At 40.4% G+C, this 21307-nt stretch overlaps 4 protein-coding genes across 7 annotated transcripts in view; 1 reads left to right on the forward strand and 3 right to left on the reverse strand.

Annotated features, from left to right (window-relative positions):
* Positions 1-133: 133 nt before the first annotated feature.
* Ubc2 (ubiquitin conjugating enzyme 2) lies at positions 134-2894 on the reverse strand. Its single transcript, XM_064685889.1, has 4 exons — positions 2692-2894; positions 1021-1693; positions 871-955; positions 134-802 (listed from the first exon to the last, which is right to left on the reverse strand). The coding sequence occupies exons 2-4, from the start codon at positions 1643-1645 to the stop codon at positions 790-792; spliced, it is 723 nt and encodes a 240-aa protein (XP_064541959.1). The 5' UTR covers positions 1646-1693; positions 2692-2894; the 3' UTR covers positions 134-789.
* Positions 2895-2898: 4 nt separating this feature from the next.
* Positions 2899-4837, reverse strand: LOC135431012 (ribosome biogenesis protein WDR12 homolog). Of its 2 annotated transcripts, XR_010436719.1 has the most exons (5): positions 4574-4837; positions 3854-4517; positions 3543-3789; positions 3127-3477; positions 2899-3073 (listed from the first exon to the last, which is right to left on the reverse strand). XR_010436719.1 is itself a non-coding variant. In XM_064685888.1 (4 exons), the coding sequence occupies exons 1-4, from the start codon at positions 4630-4632 to the stop codon at positions 3188-3190; spliced, it is 1260 nt and encodes a 419-aa protein (XP_064541958.1). In that variant the 5' UTR covers positions 4633-4837; the 3' UTR covers positions 2899-3187. The 2 variants fall into 2 exon arrangements, 1 of the variants encoding a protein (XP_064541958.1); XM_064685888.1 differs by having other exon boundaries at positions 2899-3477.
* Positions 4838-5954: 1117 nt separating this feature from the next.
* On the forward strand, positions 5955-6317 carry LOC135431043 (uncharacterized). The gene has a single exon (XM_064685948.1). The coding sequence runs from the start codon at positions 5972-5974 to the stop codon at positions 6278-6280; it is 309 nt and encodes a 102-aa protein (XP_064542018.1). The 5' UTR covers positions 5955-5971; the 3' UTR covers positions 6281-6317.
* A 1081-nt stretch (positions 6318-7398) lies between these two features.
* Positions 7399-21307, reverse strand: part of LOC135431020 (pneumococcal serine-rich repeat protein) — a 52883-nt gene continuing 38974 nt past the window's right edge. For 2 of the 3 annotated variants that reach the window (XM_064685899.1, XM_064685900.1), the window contains exons 3-7: positions 11848-11997; positions 11615-11728; positions 11417-11500; positions 10197-10298; positions 7401-10130 (exon numbers count right to left, since the gene is read on the reverse strand). In XM_064685899.1, coding sequence (XP_064541969.1) covers positions 8410-10130; positions 10197-10298; positions 11417-11500; positions 11615-11728; positions 11848-11997 — 2171 coding nt within the window. In that variant the 3' untranslated portion in view covers positions 7401-8409. Of the gene's footprint in view, positions 10131-10196; positions 10299-11416; positions 11501-11614; positions 11729-11847; positions 11998-21307 lie in introns of all 3 variants that reach the window. The other variant, XM_064685901.1, reaches the window with a different exon arrangement.

Genomic DNA, 21307 nt, shown 5'->3' on the forward strand with positions numbered 1-21307 from the left:
TTATAAATAACAAAAAGGTTTTTCTTTGCAATTTGGAAAAAATTGTGTCTTACATTGTTTATAGAAATGTATTGTTATTTGTTTTTACATTGAGTCTTTTTTATGTTTTGTCAAGAATTCTTAGTTGTTGTTGTTGCTGCGGCCACTTATTATTGAAAATTTGCTCAAAATTACGAAATTTGCTGCCCTGACGATTTGTTATTTGTTTCGTTTGTTGTGTTAATAAGTATATTTACTAAAATAGGCTTTGTTTGTTGTTAATTGTTTAGCTCCATTTTTACTTAACACTGTACAGATACTCGTAATGTAAACTAATTGTATTTATAATTATTTATTTATTTATGTGGTTGATTAGTAAATATGCCAATGTGAAGTTGAATGATGTGTGGATTATGGTTCAATATATTCAGTGTTTCCTTTTGTTTGTATTGATTTCTTTTCTTTTCTTTTTTTTGTATTTCTGTGTTGCTTCTAAAACAAACGAAATTTTGAACACGCAACCTACAAGTTGTTAAAATTGTTTTTACACTTTTTCTGCTTGTATAAACAATTATACATATCTCTCAAACTTGTATGTGTGTTTAGCATAATGATAAAGTTACAATTACAGAAAGGTTTTTTTTTTGCTTTTTTAAAATGGGATACGTTTTAACTATTGTTGTTGTTGTTTCCTTGTGTGTTATGTCGTTAAGTTAATAGTTAGCGTACTTTAATATATTTATTTATAATTTGCGAATTTTCGTTTTTTGCTGCAGCGTGTGGTACGTGTTTAATGCTAGGACTTGCGCATCATGTTGCGTACCTGCGAAAAGAGGCGAGAATTAGAATCAGTGTGCTTCTAACTGGGAGAGTGTGTATGTGTCTACTCACCGCTTTGTCCAGAGACGCGCAATTCGATCGTGCTCCTCTCGATTCTGCAAATATTGCGTGGCGATGCTGCCAACCAAAGGATCAGCTAAAAGCACAAAATTTAATTAGTATAGAGATAAAAGATAATATATATATTAATTATATACGCACCAGGATTACAATCTGTGAGCAGGGAACAAATCGAGAGCAAAACTTTTGATATGGTCAGCGCCGGCGACCAATTGTCCTTTAATATGTCCAGACAAATGACGCCCTGGCTATTGATATTGCAGTGATAGATGCGAGTGCGAAATGTGACTTTGGGCGGTTTAAACGGATACTCAGGCGAAAAGTGTATGTCCAGGAAGAATACACCGCCCTCATACACTGAACCAGGTGGTCCCAATATGGTCGACACCCATTCATAGAGATTATCGCCCTTGGGACCAGCACTGCAATTGGGCGGCGGATCCAATGTGATTTCAGCCAGTTCCTTTTGTATGCGCTTGGCCGAGGTCCCCAGTGCTTTGGATATTCTAGGCGTTGACTTCGTATCCTTGCGTGGTTCATCGCTGGTTGCAGTTGCCGTCGAATTATTGCTTCCCGAGGCAGCGTTGGCGGCCGCAGTGCCGCCATTCGTATTGGCGCCACCACGACCGCGTGCTGGTGTGCCGGCGGCTGTGGTCTGGTTGGTGGAGGCAGTGCTGCTCGAGGAACTGGCGCTGGATGTGGCCGCAACGCTGGAGCTGGTGGCGCTGCTGCCGGCACCAGACGCCGCTGCTGGAGTTGAAGACATAACGTTGATTACAGTCTTTTAAATGGTTCGCCTTAGCTATTAGGAGGGCTGTAAAGGAAACAAGGAGTAAGATAAGGTTAGATAAGTTTGACATGATTTTATGTGGTAAAGTTTGAGTTGAATTTACAATCTGTGGGCATTTGTTTAATTTAATTGTGAGAGTGAGGTTACTCCTCAAATCAACTAAGCTCTTTTGAAACTTTAATTCCAATTAAAGGAACCTTATCAAAAAATATAACCAGTGGCTTATTAAAAAATAAAAAACCCCATTCAAGTCGAACAAAGTTTCGATATAATATGTTTATATTTGGCTTCCTTTGATTTTGGGTTGTCTGGCCTGCAGGCTACGGCGTTGCCATACAGTAGAAACCGCGTTTTTTCGTAGCAAAAGGGATAAGACGTAAATAATTAGATTAATTTCTTGGAAGTGTCATGATAGTATAGAACTATTCGAATCAATAATCTGCGATCGAAAAACCTAACTAGGTAGTTTTTCCAATTGAGTTAGATGGCCTCCGCACTGGCGTGTGCCTTGCGACAGGTCCTTGACCCGTTTGGCTGTGTGGAGACGAAAAGCAAACAAACTGTAAAATTGAGAGCCCCAAAACCTCATGCCACAATCTATTCATTTAAAGCCCCATCGGATTAAATTTAATCACCGGAGCGCGCTGCCCGTGCAGAGAGAGGCGCAGAGGCAAGCGGCCATTTTGGCAAGCGTTGCTGCTGCTGCTGCAGCACGGCAGAGAGGTAACGACGACGGCGGCGGCGGCAGCGTGTGGAGTTTGCCATTGGCCATGACAAAGCCCATGCTCTTAGCGCAAAGCGGTTGTGTTTAATTATAGCGTTAACTCAAAGAACTGGGCACAAATTTGCTGATTGCACGCGGATGCAGTTAAAAAAATCAATCAGCTCAGCGCAGACATTTTCAAAACGCGTAGCCTCTGCCGTTGTGCCGCTGTCAATCGCCTGATTGCACAATTTGAGGCAATAACACATTGCTTGAACTTAGACAAAGAACTGCACGGGGTTAATTGTACGATACGCACCTTTTGCAAATAAAATTTGATTACTTTTACGTCGCGAAAACACTGCAAAATTGTTCTGCTCCCTGCTGTCGCGCTCGCTCTCTCGCCTCTCTTTCGCTCGCTGTCTCACACTTGACCGCGTTGTTTTTGCTGTTCTTTGATCGGCGAGCGTTGCCCAACGCGTCGCACTTTACACTTTAATTGTCCGGATTGTTTTTGTTTCCTAAATTCCTAAATTGCAACTTCATAAAGTTTGCTTAAATTGTTGTTAGGCTGGTCGTGGTTGGACAGTCAGGCAGACAAGCGGTCGACCGCTTTTGATGTTTCTTTTGTTGTCAAATTAATATCGATGCAGCGTTGTTATCGATAGTTGCTATAAGCGTGTGCAGTATATCGCCGGTAGCTATTGCAAAATGTTAGTCGATATTTGTGTTGCAAAAAAAAAACAAATAGTACATTTTATTTAAACTTAGCGGCGTCTAGCAGTTACTATATATTAAATGTATGCGTCAACATTTTATTTTGTTTCCATATTTTCTACTGTTGCTTTGCCTGATTTAAACACACGCACAGTGTTATCGGCACCGCCAGAAACGATGTATTTGGGATTCGACCAGTCGATGTCCAGAACCTTTTCGCCATGCCCCAGCAGATCGTAAAGCGGCGCCTTGGGGCTTCTGCAATCCCACAGTTTGTTCTGGTTATCATATGATCCTGACACAAACAGAAACTCCTCCGTAGTTGACCACATGACTGTCTGCACCCAAGCATTGTGTCCCAGATAAGTGTTACGCACCACAGAACCCTCTGAAATGGAAGGGTATTCATTAGTCGAGTTTTAGACCAGTTCGAGATTTTTAAGTTTCACATACGATTTGTACGTGCATCGTATAGACGCAGATTCTTGTCCGCCGACGCGGTAACAATCAAGCGATTCAATTTGGAGTAGCTGGCATCGAATATAGATTTGTTGGTCGATATCTCTGTCTTGATGCCTTCCAGTTGCAGATCCCAGACTTTAAGCGTGTGATCCCAGCTGCCAGTCAGCAACGTAGTGACGTCCATCCACTGCACAGCTGAAATGCTCTCCCGATGGCCCTGCAGCGTCATCTTCGGCGTCTATGCAGAAAACGGATTGAATTAAGAAGTTTTATCAGGACTAGTTAATAGTAGGCAGACTTACTCTAACGCCGCTCTCCTTGACTCGCTTTGCAGTGCCCTCGCTGGTGTCATCCAATCCAGCTGACCATATTTTAAGCATTGTATCCCAGGAGCCAGTTGCGAATCGCTGCGCATCCGGACTCACACAGACGCTATCGACTCCGCGTTCGTGACCCTTGCACACGGACACACATTCCACGGCATTTGAAGCAATGTTCCACTGCCACAGCATGGCTGTCTGATCCTGTGATGTGGACACAAAGCGTCCGTTCTCGTCGTCCATTGATATCCAGTCCACAGCCTTAATAGGCGCCGTATGACCGGGTATGGTTAGCTTGTGCTTGCCCTTGTTGGTCCAAATGTTGATGGTGTTGTCGTAGCAGCCAGTGAGTATCCACTTGCCGCATGCTTTTACCGCCGACACCCAATCGTCGTGCAGCAAACAATCCTGCGGCTCTGGCGCCGGAAAACGTTCAACATACTCAATCTCAATCGCATCCTCAAAGCTGATGGCCTTCTCGCGCAGATGATCGCACAGCCGACCGCGCAGATACTCATCGAATACAAGGAAATCAAAGTCAACACCTTCGGCACCTTTGCTCTGCAGCAGCGCATTTAGGAATATATTCAGCTCCGTGGTGGAAACGCTGCCTTCGATGGCATATGGGACATCAGGCACAGCATAGCTAAGAAAATTGTAATTAGAATTATAATATAAACCAATGGGAGTTTCTATACTCACTGTTCTTGTTTGGTTTTAAGGTGCACCTGCACCTGCCCCTCGCCGTTCTCTGCTTCCATATTCCCGCACACGTGCGTTTCGATGCGGTGTTTTGTTTCGTTTTTGCTGCTTGTGTGCAGTAGCAGAACTGTTGGATTAACTCTTGCTCAGTGCACTTTTTTGCTTGTGCAGCACGGAGGGGTTTATAAAGTATTTATCTTATGCTTTAAGTGAGAAATACTATATAACAATATTTATTTAATAAAACGCTATTTGAGGTGGCTGCAGATAGATTAGAGATGTACTCAATTTCAGAAACATCGATAGGTATCGATAGCTTACCAATTTTATGTTAAGCCACTGCAACAAAAAGACCTGCTTAGAGATTTTCTTAAGAAGACATAATTTTATGCTATCATAAATGAATAAACTATTAATATTTAAAACAAAATTTCGAGTTTTATTGTTATCGATAGATGGTGGAGGCGGACAATATATTGTGTTGAGCTGCCAACTTGGCGTAAACATCGCTGTGAATTTCTATCGAGCGAACAAGATGTTATCGTTTATTTAAATCTTACCGCGAAATTTGAAAAAGAAATCAGCTTCAGCAGCCAAAGCTGACAAATTGACGAGCCGAATGCTAATGCAGATGTAAGCGGCACATATGTTATTTAATCATGTACTGCTTATGCAAGGCAAACATGCGAAAATAAAAAATCCCAAAAGTTAATCGTTTAATAATTAATATTGATACGCTGCGCTGCCAAAGAAACATGCAAAATAAAAAAACCAGACACGGCGATGATGTGCTGCATTTGTCGACGGCTTACGCAAAAATATTAAAAGCCATAGCTGGTTAGCAATTTACAATTTGGTGGCTCTTCAAGCTGCGCGCAATTGTTAAACTTTATTAAGACCGCCTCGCCGCGGCCATTAATGAACCAGATAGCAATGCCTACACTTGAACGGCAACTGGTCGTCACTTGGCTGTGCACTGGAAGGTTAAGCGCCTCTTGACATTTCTGTTGCGGCTTAACCTTCGCCACAAAAGTGGACAAATGCCCAATAATAATGTTTATGATTTGCCTGCTCTAAAAATAATCAAAACTTTTATGGGTCGTTTGGCGAAAAAAAAACCATAGCAATGGTTAAACTTAACTCTCATTTTTTGTTTTTCTTTTTCGTTTTCTTGTATTGGATAAAAACCAGAAATAAACAAGCGAAATGTTTGCTGGCGCCCAGCGGCTTTCCAGACGCGCCGCTTCCAGTGCTGGCTCAGCTTATAAAAAGCGCGCGGCGCCTGCGCAGCCGAATCATTACAACAAAGCTCACGCGCCAGGTAAGACAGCGAAGAGTGTTAAAAACTCATTTAAATGACAACGAGCATTTCTTGCAGAACAGCGATCGATAACAAAAATGAAATTCTTTGTGCTGTGCTCCCTGCTGTCCGTGCTGCTGCTGCTGCTGGTTGGCAGCGCATGCTGCTTGCCACAGACCCGTGAGGGCGCCGCGTACACGAACGAGGCCATCCGGCAGGCGCAGCAGACGCTGCTCATACCCAAGGATGCGCAGATCCAGAACGTGCAGGAGGGCATCGAGCTGGGCGCCTACGAGCAGATACCCGGCAATCAGCGCATCAATCTCTTCGATATTCTCGGCGATACGGTGCCCTCGGAGGTGATAAACAATCTGCAGTCGCAGGTCGATCAAATTGGACGCAATTAAATTTAAATCGCATTTGGATGCACCTTTTTGTTAAGTTTTACAAAGCACACAATAAGAAAAGAAACTAAAATAAAAACAACAAACTATTTAAGTATTAAAAATGAGTTATTTGCATTTCTTGCCTCCCATCAAATTGAATGAAAGCGAAAGTCCAACTCCTACAAACCAGTTGCTCCTCCAATCGAAAGTGCTTGGCTCTAATAAGTGTGAGACCAAGAGCAAGACCAAGACGAAGACGTAGACGAAGACGAAGACTTTCTCCGGCTGGGATACCGCGGCGCATACGAAATTAACCAAAATGTTTGCTTGCAGCTCCTCAACCTTGTTACATAAGTCGTTGTTGCTTTTATTTTTATTTTTCTGTTGTTTTTTGTTTTTAACGTGTTGCGGATTACAGTTCAATATATTGAATGTTGCCGATGCTGTTGTTGTTGTTGTTGTCATTATTATTATTGTTGCCTGCGGCGTAAGCCGAGTCGCTGTTTGCGGCCGCCTTTGTTGCTGTTGTTGTTGTGGCAACAGTTGCCTGTTGCCGCTGTGATGCAACATTCGTTGTTGACGCTGTCGTGATATTTGTTGTGTACGTTTTGTTCATTTAATTTCTTGGTAATTGCCGCCGCATGCACTTGCATATTTAATGAAAAGTCATGTTGTTGTTGTTGCTGTTGTTATTGTTGTAGGTGTGTCCAATTGCGCAATTATTGCTAGGACAGGTGTGCGTATACGCCTTCGGTCAATGTTTTCTCGCAGGCAACAGCTGCTCTACAGCGCTCTTCTACGCGCTTCTCACGCTCTTTACTTGCAGTTAACCAACACGTAAAATAGTTTACAGTTTTAATTACTATTTATATACTTTTTATTATTATTCGTACACATGAATATGAACTTGAAACTAAATTTACGCTAATTAAATTTACTTTATTTTCATATATTTTTTTCAAAATTTGTGCAAATATTTGTTGCTTAACACAACTAATCTTTTGCGCGTCTAAATAAATTATTTTTATTTTTTCGTTTTATTTTATATATATTTCTTTTCCAGCTTAGAAACTACAAAATGACTGCACTTTTGACACTTTTTATTATATTTATATGAATTTTGGGCATATATATTTTTTATTATTTAGTTTATAAATATTAATTAAAGTAATTACTTTAAATTAGAACTTTCAATATTCAGTCTAAACTTAAAAGCTTTTCAAATCGAAGAGGACTAAATAATTTGCATTAAAAAAACATCACTAGAGCATTTGCCATTCGTTCTTTTTTCAAACTTTTGTTTTATGCAATAAATTAAATATTAAATAAATTCATAGTAAATAAAACAAGTTAAATAAATGTTTAATAATTTTGTGCAATGACAATTTTTGTGGGCACTTGATGTGGGTTTGTGGGCGTGGCATTATGAAATGTTTTAGGGGTTTTAATGTGTTTCTTAACTTACAAAAACTTTTTAAATTTATTTATTTATATGAATAAATAAATTCTATAACTAAGCAAATTTCATTTCTTTTTGCACACGATGTGCACATTGTGAAAATTTAATAAAAATATAGTTATTGCATTTGGGGAGCCCAGCTTTATGTTTTCCTGTTGTATATGTAATTGTTGCTAATTATTAGGCGTACTTAAATCCTAGATAAATTCAAGTTTTAATAATTTGCATTAAATGTGCAGTCGGTGAATATAATAAGTTTTAGTTTTATTGTTTTTTTTATAATGTTGCTTTCGTTTCTTGCTACTTAAACTTAAGACTTTTCGCATTTTAGAAAAATAATATCGATAACTGCCTATCGATAATCGATGCAATCGAGCTGTTAGCATAGGAATCGTTAATTAACAATCGCTTCAGTGTGAATAGAAAAGCGAAACACTCATGAATTTCAATTACTTGAGTAATGCGTTTCTTAAATTTTAATTACTTGGTAATTATAGTTGAATTACCATGGCGTTTACTTAGTTGTTGTCACAATTATTAAAGCAATTGCAACTTGTCAAATTCACTTCTCGATTTTAATTACTGAATTAATCGTTTAGGTAATTGTTTATGGTAATTGAAAAAATTACAGCTCTGCTATGTGTTATAGTATATATATACACCAAAAATAAATTTGTTGTGCTACCTGCTTTCAGTATATTCGCTGCAGAAAGAGACGATCCAGATGCTGATCCGCCTCCACGAAACTCTTCTCGGCCCGAGACGACGCCTTGCCAGCGGAATTTGTGTTGGCCACACGGTCCGACTGCTGCTCCTGGCTCTCATCCAGCTTGAGACTCTCGGCATCTGCCTTGGGATCCTCGGCTGTGCTCTGTGCCTGTGCCTGGCCAGCGCCCGAGCCCAGCTCATCAATGTCCAGTGCTTGGACGCGTGTGTTGGCACGCGGCGTTGTTGGCTCCCGTAGCTCGCCGCTGCCGCTGCCGGTGTCCAGCTCGCCGCTGGTCTCGTTCTCGCTCTGCCTGGCGCTGATCTTGGCCAGCTCGTTGACGTTCTGGATGCGTGTCTCCGCGGAGCTGTCCTCGGCGCTGTACATCAGCGGCACTTGCTCCGCCATGGCGACCTTTTCCACACTGGACGCCTGCGCCAGCATGTTCTCCGTTGTGGAGCCGAACGACTGAAAGAGTTCCAGGTCACCGCTGCCGCTGCCGGCGCCGCTGCCGCCGCCGCTGGCATCCAAACTGTTCTCAGTAACGAGCTTTGTACGTTTGTTGTCCCGCTCAAAGGGGCTGATTATGCTGCGCTGCTCATCCTTGTTCTCCGCCTCCACAATCTCGTCCAGCTCGGACAGCGGAAAGTTAACATCGCGCAGACTGAAATCATCCTCGGGCAGCGAGGGATAGGCGGGATTGGATTCCACCTGCGGCACCTCATCCTCATCCATGTGATGCACGGGCTGCGCAGTGCTCGAAGCGGGCGACTCGCTGCTGCTGCCGCTGCTGCTGCTGGCGGCCATCAAACCCTCTGTGCTCGATTCCAGCTCCATGGTGGCATTGCCATAATACGTGGAGCTCTCCTCGCTTATGTGCATGACTCCCTCTGTGCTCAGTTGCTGCTCCGTGGTGGTGGTGCTGCTGCTGCTGTTGGGTCCTTCTGTGGTGGAGATGATGTGGTATATATTGTCGCTGCCCGCTGTGTCTGGCTCCAGCTCTGCGCCAGCAGCAGCTGCTCCATCCGGCGACTCAGCTGCTGGCTTGCTGCTCAACAGCCCGGCCACGCCCTCTGTGGTGTACTCCCGCTTGATGTTGACCTTGCTGGGATCGTTCTCGGCCAGCGGCAGCAGGCCGTCCGCATTGTAGGTGACCAGCGGCTTCAGCTGCTGTCCAATAACAATTTGATTGCCGGGCGAGAGCGGACGCTCAATGTAGCCCACCGAGGCGATGAGCTTTAAGCTCTCGCTACCATTGACTGGAAGTGCTTTCGGGTTGTTGTCTTTGCTAACCGCAAAGCTTCGCGTTGGTGTTGCCGCCGTCTCAGTGCTGCTGGTTGCTGCTGCTGCTGCTGGAGATGTTGTTGCTGTGGCTTCAGTTGTTGCCGTAGCTGTTGCTGCTGCTGCTGTTGTGCTATCAGCAACTGTTGCTGCTGCTGTCGTGCTATCAGCAACTGCTGCTGCTGCTGCTGCTGTTGTTGCAGTTGTTGCTGTTGGCGGCGCCTCCGTGTTGGCCGCTTTTCGTGTGGGTATCGTCTGCTTGAGCTTGTGATTGTCATCCGTTATGCGTATCTCTGTCGGCTTGGTAATCTCCTTGATGGTTATGTTCCAATTGAAGCCAGCGGGCTGTGCAGCCGGCGCAGGCTTCGCGGTTGCCGGCGTCGCGCTACTCGATTCGCTGCTCAGCGGCGGATTGTTGTCCAGAACTGCGGGGCAGAGGCAAGCGAGGTAAGTCGAGAATTTGGATTATTATTCGAGTGGGGGCTACTCACTGGGACAATTGTCGTACTCCGGACAGCAGCGGCCAGTCACGTATTTGGGCATGCAATCGTCGCGTCGGAAACAGGTCACCGAGCTGCACACAATTTCACCACCTGTAATAATTGAAATGTTGCCTTAATTAACTGTTGCACTCGGTCGGATTCGTCCACGGCCAATTGTGTGGCTCGAAACTGACAAACTGGACATGTTTGAGGGATAGTTTTAGAGAATTGTGAAATTTTAATTTGTTGTTTCTAATCTGCATCTCAATGCTTTTCAAATTATTAACCTATACAGTCCGGATTTACATTCTATTTGAAAAGTTTTTTTAAGCAAGTCCGAAAACTGGGTTTAATCTGATCGGTTTTTAATCATGAATTGATATTTTTTATATAATATAATAATTTTTTACATATACATAAGACTGAGCCTGAAACTATATCATGTGGCTAAAGAAGAGTTTAAGCTTGATCTGAATCAACATTATATATTTTGGATTTATCAAATGGTTTCAATTAAACATGTTCCTTTACTTTTGAAAGAAATATTTCATTATTTTGAATATAAGCCGAAAGTGAATTATTTTTGAAAATTTTTGAAATGTATATAATTTTTTAATTTACATTATATTAGACTTAATTATTCTATAAATAAATGCAATGAACCAAGGCTTCAACAAGTTACACGATCAGCGAAACTTTTTGTTAGGTTTTTATGATTAATAAAACAATATTTAAAACAATATTTGCAAAATTAAGCCTAAAATCGGAAGAAATAATATACTCAGTATATTTAAATAAACTTTGGTCCGAAATTAATTGGAAATTTAATCAAACTGCAAACTGCGTAAAAAAAAAATAGGTATTATATATTTTCCAATCGAGCTCCAGCATATATTTTACGATCCAAGCATTCCAATTATGTTTTTTAATTAAAAAAAAAATGCATGCTCCATGATAGGAATGCGGTAGCCAAGTTTTATGGGGCATATTTGATGAAATAGAATTTATTTATGTATTATATTTATATTTTATTATCAGCTTTGTTTGGATTAATACGATCGAAAAATGGGTGGAAGCCCGCTCTTTAAGAAACCTTTAAGCAAAACCCAGCTTAGATCGAGAATAGCTTCAACAGCTCCTTGTTTGTTTAACATTTGCAAATTAATTAAAATTTGTATTCTTTTTGATCGAATGCAACAAAATTTGCCGAAAGTCTGCGGTCAGCTTACCTTTGCAGTAGCAGACGGTGCAAGGTGTATCCGGATCAACCAATTTATCGCCATTCGCATAAGTTTTGCCATCCTTTTCGCAATCTGTAAAGTAAAAGGAAAGCTAAGCCCCAAAAATGATGATTGGCGCGGAGGGCGCTGTAACTGTGGCCGTGGCCATTTGCATAAATACGCAACGTGTGGCAAGCGACAACTTACCGCATTTATAGTCGGGACAACAGTGTCCTGTGCGCTGGATGGCGCGGCAGCTCGTCTGCTTCTCGCAGTGCACCGTCGTCTCCGGCACCCAGAGCCCGTCCAGCAGACATTGGCCTATAAAGAATTGAAATGCGGCATTGTTTGGTTTTAAGTTCTAGTTATAGGCGGGGCAGGTGGGGGGAAGAGAGTGGGGGGGGGGGGGGAGAGTGCGGGAGCTAAGTACGGACACTTACCCTGCGGCTGCTGCTGCTCCGCCAACGTCTCGGTGCTGCTGCTGGCGCTGGAACTGATGCTGCTCGGCGTGACCGCGACCATGACAATTGTGGCGGATGCGCTGCCGCTGCTGCTGCCGCTGCTGCTGCTGCTGCTGCTGTCGGTGGGCACTGCAAGTGGAAGCAACAAGAGGCATATTGTATAATGGGAATCAACAATGGAGCCAACGATCCTTGGCCCCTCGCTACATATTTGAATGAATGACATTTTGATAACAGTTTTTTCTGTTGTTGTTGTCGTGTTGGGCCAGGTAAAATGCCAACAAAATGCGGCAAAAGTTAAATGAGTTTAGTTTTAGTTTTGGCTCTCTTTGTTTGCCCACCAAACGCAGTTGGGCGTTGCCCGTGCCCGTGCCCGACGGGATGTTGTAGGTTATGTCAGTTGCACTCGATTGTCCTGTCGCCTTCCCCCCAGTCCAGTCCACCCCACTCCACCTCGCCCATCTAATTCTGATTGGCCGCCTGTCAACTGAGGACAAGCTCTTAAATTTCATTGGAATTCTCAAACCTCAAATTGTTGTTCCTTGTTCGTGCGTCATCTACTCTGCTGTCATTTCGGAGAAATGAAAAATGATTAAATATGCGCCTGCATTAATCATACGCACTGTGCGCCAACGCATTTTTATTTGTATTTTTCTTTATTTTTTGGCAACTCCTTTTTATTTGCTGCTGTCGTCCCAAAATTGTTTTGCCAGCTCTGTCTCATTAGGCGACTGCATATGCTTTTGCTTTCATTGTTCGGCTTGGGCTTACGTGGAAAATAAAAAAATGATGACATGTTTCTGGATATCTGCTTACTAGCTAGAAGTGGAAACGGCACCCCGTTGGTTCTGTTTAAGCAGTTAATTTCATTTTCTTTATAAATGATTGCAAAAGGCAACTGGAGCTAATAGGAAAATATATGAATTTAACACAAGAAAATACGCAAATATTAAAGCTATTTTTACAGCTGGCTGACAGAAATTCTTGAACATTTTGTTGTTTTTTAGAATTTTTTTAAAATAAATTGTCAAGATATTTGAGTATTATTTAAGCTGTTGAATAAGGAACCTCTATAAACCTAAAACATTTGTTAGCAACATTTTTGTTGATCTTTTAATCTTATATCATTTGAATTCATCTTCGTTTAGAACAAACCGAAAATATTGAATAATTTTTTAAGCCAACAACACTTAATATTTGTTATAATTATATATCTATGTACAGACTGTAATTTATTTTATGCAATTTGACTGCTTTGCTTTTCAATAAAGACTAAAAGTCAACATGCGTTCCGATTATGCAATATTATGAATTAATGATACTGGCTTTGAGGCCGAATAACAAATTAAATTATTTTAGTGGAATGTGCTTCTTCAAGATTAATGATAATCTTCTTCTTTTCCATCAGCTGCTTTATGTTTTTGATATTTTCTTGGAATACTGTCAAAGACTTAATATACGACAAATGTAATTTACCATAAGGAAGAATGTTAATATCAAAAATGTAATTTAATATGGCAAATTTATCTATAGGAAACAACATTTTGTATGGGAATTCAAAGTGTAAAATTAATTAAAATTTTTAAAAATATATATATGTATATGTTATAAATATAAATATTTAATTGGCTATTATAAACTATATAAATAGTTTAAAAGGGAAGCTCGCCAAAACGTGCTTTATATATATTTGAAATATATTAATATTATAAAAATATGTATTAATATTGTTTTTCTAACTAATTATTTTTAAAACTGACAACAATAATTCTTTTATTTACTTTGAATAAATCAATGAAAATGTATATTTCCTTGTTAAGCGTAGGTAGGATTTAAGTTTCCTTCAATAAATAGGAATAAAATAAAGAGTAAAGAAATAACTTCTTTCAAATATTTCTTCTTTACTCTCACTGAATTCCATCTAAATTTCTAGAACAGTGATTGACAATTGGACCCGGCAGGTGGCGCTGCCATCGGGTTGCAACAGAAAAAACGTTTAACGAAATTTGTTTTCTTTGATTTTTTTTGGTAATATAAAACTAATAAGCATAACATAAATTAAATGTATTCAAAATAATTTAAAATAAAAAGGTATTACATATATATGAAAATTAAATTAAATTCTTTTAAAAAACAATAATAGAAAAGTCGTGAAAAATCTTCGTTATGTCGAATATATCTGTATCTGTTCTCCCCTGACTTTAGCTCTAGTCAAAGCGCATTAATTGCTGACTCAACTGCTGGCAAACTATTTATTCGCTCCATATCACTTCCTAGCTACATGATTTCCTGGTTAGCTAAATATCATTCCATGCTTGAGCTGCCGTTTTGCACAGTGCCTGCACATCTGCGCGTTCTCGCGACATGTTTCAGGTGATTTTCGTTTTGCTCTCCAACTGTTGAAATAATACTTAAACATACATATATTGTTTGTCTGGCACTTGGTACGTTTTGTTATGTAACACGCGAAATTTGAAACGTTGCAATTAGCTGAACAGCTTCCCGTTTTCATTGTAGAATCCGCGACTTGCCCCATTGTGTTTCTATAATTCTTCATTTTATTTATGATGATGCCCGTCGCACTTAAGTGCGCTCTAGGTGTGTGTACGAGTGTGTGTGTGTGACTGTGTCTGTCTGTCAGTCAGTTTTTGGCTGGCCAACACACGTTTTAAATGAGCGAAATTATTATGCGCATTATGTAGAACAGCAGCGGCAGCCACAAGCGGTAATTTGAATCGTATGGCTGAGATTACGTATACGCCACCGACAGATCTTATTTCAGATTTGAGCTTTAGCCGGAGCTTTTCTTGACGATTCCGTGTAAGTTGTACTTAAGATTGTCGCCTTTGTCTTAGCAAATTTATTGTTGCCTCTGGAAATTGCATTGGAAATTAGCATTTGATTGTTTTCTTTTTTTTTTATCTCGTTTTTTGTTTTTCTTTCCCGTTTCCCGTATGCAAATCGTACGATTCATGGTCATATGATTGCATCGCCTTTGCCTTTGTTTTTGTCAATTTTAATTTGCGGCCAGTAATAAATGATGGGCGCAATTGTTGTGAACAAACAGGGATAAATAGAAAATTGGGCAGAGAGAGAGAGAGAGAGAGAGAGAGAGAGGCGCGCGAAACCGCACTATTAATAATACTTAGTGGGCCCATTGATAAATATGGCGGCAGTTAAAAGCTGGGCCATAAATGTGCAAGTACAACAAATCAGCCAACAATTTTCGTGCCTGTCCACAATGGTTGAGTCAAACGGCATGTTCTGCGGTTCTGGGCCAAGTTCTCTCTCCCTCTCTCTCCCCCTCTCTCTCTCTCGCTGTCTCTCTCTGTGTAGCGGTTCTGGGCCAAGTTCTCTCTCCCTCTCTCTCCCCCTCTCTCTCTCTCGCTGTCTCTCTCTGTGTAGCCACTTCATAAACTACTCAACTTTAGCTTAAGACGAAGCAGAAGGACATTGTCGTCTTGGCTGGCAGGCCATTATTAGATTTTCAGCAAGTGTGTTGGTTCAGCTACTGCGTCCATGCCCCTTGCCCCATGCCCCATGCCGCATGCCCCTTGCCCCACAGAATGTTCTGTTATGACCCTGTCTAGTGGCTGCTTTCCACTTAAGCATTTTGCGGTTAGTTAGATCGAGAAACTGTTTTGTTTATGAAGTGCAGGCCCGGCTGGCCCGCCTGGCTCTGTGAAGCAGGAAAAGCGAACGGAATTATAGTATATATTCTTTGGCTCATGAATTGTAATTGTGATTGCCGTTCTAGGCGAGACCGAATGCAACTGTAATACTTGGAATTTATGTGCTGTGAAACAGACGAAAAATATATAGAAATATATATAGAGAGAGCCTCAAGCTATATGTATCTCAACTCGTGTATTGTATCAAGCTATTGTTGCCGCAAAAATCAGCCACGCGTAAGACGGCAGCTGAAATGCGATTTGAAATTGATGCTTAAATGCCAGTAAAAAACACAACAGCAACAACAAAGAGACTAAAACAATAACAACAGAAGACAAACAGACAACAAACGAGCGTTTTGAGTGTTGTCAACTTTGTGTTTTATTTGTTTGTCACACTGCAAAATGATAAATGAGCCGCAGCTGGAGCTCGAGCGGGCCGGGCCGGGCCGGGCCGGGCCGGGAGCGGGGGCGGGGACGGGTCTCTAAAAAGCTGGCCAGAATAAATGCCAACTCATCGGGCGACAAAAGTGGCAACAAAATAGAGTTAACAAATTATACGCCTAAATGGCAGGTGATTCGTACGCTTTAAGATATGTTTATGGGAACGAGCTGGGCGAGCCTTGCTTGAGTAATATATATACCTTGCATATACCCTGCTATTTGCATTGTACCCTACATATACCCTACTATTTGCGTTGCATAAGGCGTAATTTAGCTAGACAATTGCGTCAATAATCAAATTTAACGAGCGCTCGGCTCGCTTTAAATATAAATATTTGCGCATTTACATTTATTTCCCATATTTATGGCAACTGCAGAGGAACTAGTTCACGAGCTGCTATAAAGAACTAGCTGACGGTAGCGCGGAAATAAGGCAAATTACCTTTCAAATGGCAAAACTACGTGCTTTGACGAAAACTAATGACAAAACGTTGACGTTTGACTTTGCGTAAGTGGAGTGTAAATTTTACGGATATTATTACTTTGTTTTTTTTTTTGTTCCAAATGGCAAACTAAATTAGATTTACAATCGGTTTTAGCTTGATTCTGTAATTTTACAAAAATTAGCTTTTTTTCGACTTTAATTTAAAACCGAAATTGGCAGCACAGCAAAAATATATTCTCCAAACAATCGACCGTAAATCTAAAATGGCCCAAACAGCTGGTTAAGTGTTGTAAAGTTTCCCAGAAATATAACGGAAATGGAACATGTGAATAACAAAGTGCTGAGTAATGAGCAGCAGCTACAAATTAAATCACACAGAATTATATTGATCAGAGTTAAAATAAATAAATATTTATATTTGAATTAAATAAATATTTACATTATATTGTTTTGTAATCGTGCATAGATACACATGTGGTGGCATTGTTATTTAAAACCTCAGAGCGTAACTTAGAATATAATTTTGATAGACACTTCTTATACATAAATAAAAGATCAAATATATAGTTGACGGCAGTCTAGAATTATATATGTATAATAAAAGCTTGCAACGTTTACCCTAGATTAAGATATAAAGTAATTCCTTTATATTTGCAATATAACAGCATTATTTTTACTGGTTTGTCAACACTTGTGTGCAACTTTTTTATGGCACTTCGCATAAATCTTTCTCAAGTTAACGGCATGGCCAAGATCTTTTTATGATAATGTGAAAAGAGTTGCTTTTGAAAATGCCGCTATATTCAAATGAACCAGTGGTTCCACTAGTGAGCTAGTTCGCATTTAAAAGCAAGGAGATACCACGTAAAATGCGAACTCAAGTAACTTCGGTGCTTATGATCCGATCTTATGTAATTTTCGGGTGATTAACATGACATCCGAAAGTGTGTAAAAAGCAAGCGCTAAGCTATATCTTTATCAATTTTGTGACGAAGCGGGAGATATCGAAAAAGTTAAATATTCTAAATCTATTTGTACTATACAAAGAGCCTACATACCAAATTTGCTGTCCTTATGCTTAAAACAAAGTATATCGATATAATTTCTTCTCTCTTCGCTTGGACAGGGTAATTTTTTAAGGATCAACAGGAGGAAAAACCTTAAAGTTTCTAAATTTTATAGTTTATTTATTTATATATTTAAATGCTTTAAAAGCTAAGGAAAGCCACCTTCTGCCTGTTACATACATTTGCAATAGTTTATATTACCGCTTTTGTAATTTTTAATGGGCTTAGGGTATGAGAGAAAAAAAAAACAAATGAATAAATAAATAAGCGCCAACCTGCTGCGACACGCAAAGGTATTTATTGAACATTGCTTTACATTTCTCAACTGTCAGCGAACTTATCAAATAATCAAACGGAGCCATGTGTGAAATGTTGTTGCTGTGGCTCCAAAACTAATTTAAGAGCGTGCTGTAGCCATGGTAAATACCGTATCATTGCATTTGTATCTGTATCTATAGATGTATCTGTATCTGTAAATGTATCTGTATCTGCTGGCTTGCCATTGTAATGTATCTGACGCATTGTGTGTGGCTGCTTGCGTGTTCGCCTAACCGTTCGTCCGTCTGTCTGACTGTCTGTCCGTCTGTCGATTTACCTGCTCGACATGCTATTTAAATTAATAATGCCGCAGTTTACAATGGCAGACGACTGTCATTAGGCATATTAGCGAGCATTAACAGATGTTGTAGAGCTACACTTGGCTAGATTATTCGATAGGCCACGTGCCGCATTAAACTGTCACAGGCAGCTGGCTAATTGCAGCTATTTGAATAGTAATAGTAATCATATCTGGCGAGCAGCATCTGCAGGGTAACTGCTTAAGATTTCACAACGATCCGTAAAAAAAGTATTACAACAATTGCAACAGCAGCTAAATTATTAAACAAACACTCAAGTTGTCGTCGCGCATTGCTCATACGCCATGCATGCCAGCTACATATCATAATACATATTTCTTCATCGGCATATTGACAAATTGCATAAGCGCACATACTGCTGGCTGACACTGTAACAGCAGCAGCCACACAATTAGCCCAAAATGCAGCCGAAAACCAAGCCCAGACCTCAAGCTTGGACTGTGCTCAGTATTTGCAGTAGCTCCCTCTCTCTCTCTCTCTCTCTCTCGCTCTCTCGCTCTCTGTCTTGCTTTAGATCGGAGTTTAAGTGTAACACAACATTAAGCAGATGCCCGAGTTGAACGTGACCACAATATAATTACCCGCAGCGAGCCACATGCGCCACTTGTTGACTCTCTGGGCCCAGTTTTGTTGGCTCTTTAAAAGCTAATTTACATGCCCGGGTCCGCTTGCCGGGGCCGGGGCCGGACCCAATGCTTGGCCCCAAGTTACACAAAAAGCGTTGAAAGTAAAAGTTTTAACACTTTTAATTTTAGAAGTTGCCCCGCGACACGTGTCTCTCCGTACTATGCTATCAAACATCTCTCCCTCTCTCTCTCTCCCTCTCTCTCTGTTTGTTTGGAACTCTCTGGCGGTACATATATGGGTCTGTTTGCTTTTCGTATTAAGCTCAGAGGCGTTAAACAAATTATGAAGCCTCGGCTGTCAAATGAAAGTGAGTTTTTCTTCAGCTTGTTGCCAGAGTTGTTGTCTTGGATTTGCTTTTGAGATTGTTTTGGGAGTTATAACATTTTTCTCATGTTACATGCGTTTCGCAGCTACTTTATTTTGATACGATTTTTGTTTTATTTTTCTCTAATTGGCTCTTATGACACCAATTAGTTTAATTTATGCAATTTGGCAAAATATGTAATGCGGTTGAGTTTGTTCGCAAAACTAGTTCTTTAGTTTGGAGGAATATTTTTTGGACTTGTACAAATGAAAATGATCTAATATTCCACTAGGCATCAATTAAAAATAAAAAATAGTTGTTTGTTAATTTTGTCAATTTTTCTAACACATATTTTGCCTGTAAACTGGTTCATGATTAATAATAGTTCGTCACAATGAACTAGTTTTCGAATATGTATATAAATTTCCTCTTAACTCATTTTCTATTCGTTCTGTTGCATTTCAAAAAAATAATCTTTTATAAAAATTAATTCAATATTTTATAGTGCGCCTAACTTAAATTTAGCTAGTAAAGAGTTTTTAAGGAACTTTAATTGTTCTCGTGAGCTAGTTCATATATTATTAAATATGATATTATTTGACATGGAATTTGAACAGGTTTATAATGAACTAGTTTGTGGGATAGAAATTGTTAATTGATAAGCGAAACTGAACTATGATAGATTTCCTTTTATATATTTTTTTGAATGCATAAATAATTTAATATTCATTTATAACATGCATTACTTAGCTGTAAATAAATCGTAATAATTCTCGCTATAATTGAATAATGTTTATGGGTTTGGTATCAGACATCTATTCTATTCACAAGTCTAAATCTCGAATATTTTGGCTTGCAGAAGTCAAGTGCAAAGAGCTTAGCAAATTATCGACTCATTTACAGCCAAAGGAAACTTTACTGATACTTTAAGGATGCCATAAATATGAATATATACATATGAATCTATGTGCAAAGGCTTTTTGTACACTAAGAGCATTATGCGGGCAAATTGAGAAACATGTTAAAGGCTACGAAACGCACACGTAGCCATACGTAGCCATACGCAAGAGCTTAGCCAATATGCAGCAGGGCAGGGCTTCCCTCGGCCCATTTTGGAATCAAGACTCCGCAGCATCTGTGTTGTTGTCTAAACTGGCCATCATAATACGTGCTCCATATGCGCCAATAAGCATAATAATGCCTAGACCAAAACCAACAAAATCCGTACACAAAGCTACAAGCCACAGACAACTGGCAGCCAGGACGGGCTTAGTTATGTGGCATTCGGGCCAGGTTAAAAGGGGCCGCTTGCCAAATAACAAATCTGAAAACTTACAAGCGACACTTACAAAACTTGCCCCAGCATAAAGTTACCCAGAAAGCGAGAAAGTAAAATTGTGTGTGAAAACGGAAAATGTGTCCCTAAGGAATTTACCAAAAAAAAAAAAAAAACCGAACAAATACAACTGCTGCAAACGGGTAAAACCGACTGCTCAATGCTCGCTCACATGTTAATTAGTTAAAGAAAAGTCTTTAGAGGAGCTCATAAATTAATTGAAATTTATATTCCCGCTTCGAGTTGAAATAGAAACTTAAACGGATATACACGTCTGGATGTATCTAGTTGCAAGCAAACCAATATACTCGTTTTCATATTTGCTGAACGAGCATAGGAAACAAACAAAATTATGAACTTCGATGACGAGCTGAATTCTTGTTGGCCTGGCCGAGGCACGCATTTTGTTATTGGCCACTGTTGCTTTTTGGCATGTGGCGATTGTTGGCTGCTGGAATGACAGCTTAAAGCGGCTTTAACTGTTCATGAGCACGCCCCACTGAACTGAATGACTAGCTCACCCTCCCTCCCCCCACTCCTCATGTTACCTCCTTCTCTCACCACCAACCCACTCGTCGTCTAGCTGACTATGCAAACTCGTGGATATGGCTTTGATGGGGTTGGCAGTTAGTGTAATTGTTGGTCTTTTCCTGGTTCTGTTGTGGCTCTGTTTGCTGTGCTATGCATTGGCAATTGGGCAAACTGTTGCTGTTTTCACAGCCACAAAGCACACACACTCGCCCACACACACACACACACGCACGAAGTTCGGAAAAGCTGAAAAGTTGAACGCATTCTGTGCGCAAAATTTGCTTAATAAGGTAGTTTCGATTTGCAGGTAAAACTTTAAGGCACAATTCTGGCCAAAGTTGAAAGGCATGTTAATTAAGCTGGCCTGAAATGCAAA

This window comes from Drosophila montana, unplaced genomic scaffold (genome assembly GCF_035044405.1).
Source record: "Drosophila montana isolate Dmon_TW-CO22-7 unplaced genomic scaffold, ASM3504440v1 contig_3123_1, whole genome shotgun sequence".
Classification (NCBI taxonomy): Eukaryota; Metazoa; Arthropoda; class Insecta; order Diptera; family Drosophilidae; genus Drosophila; species Drosophila montana.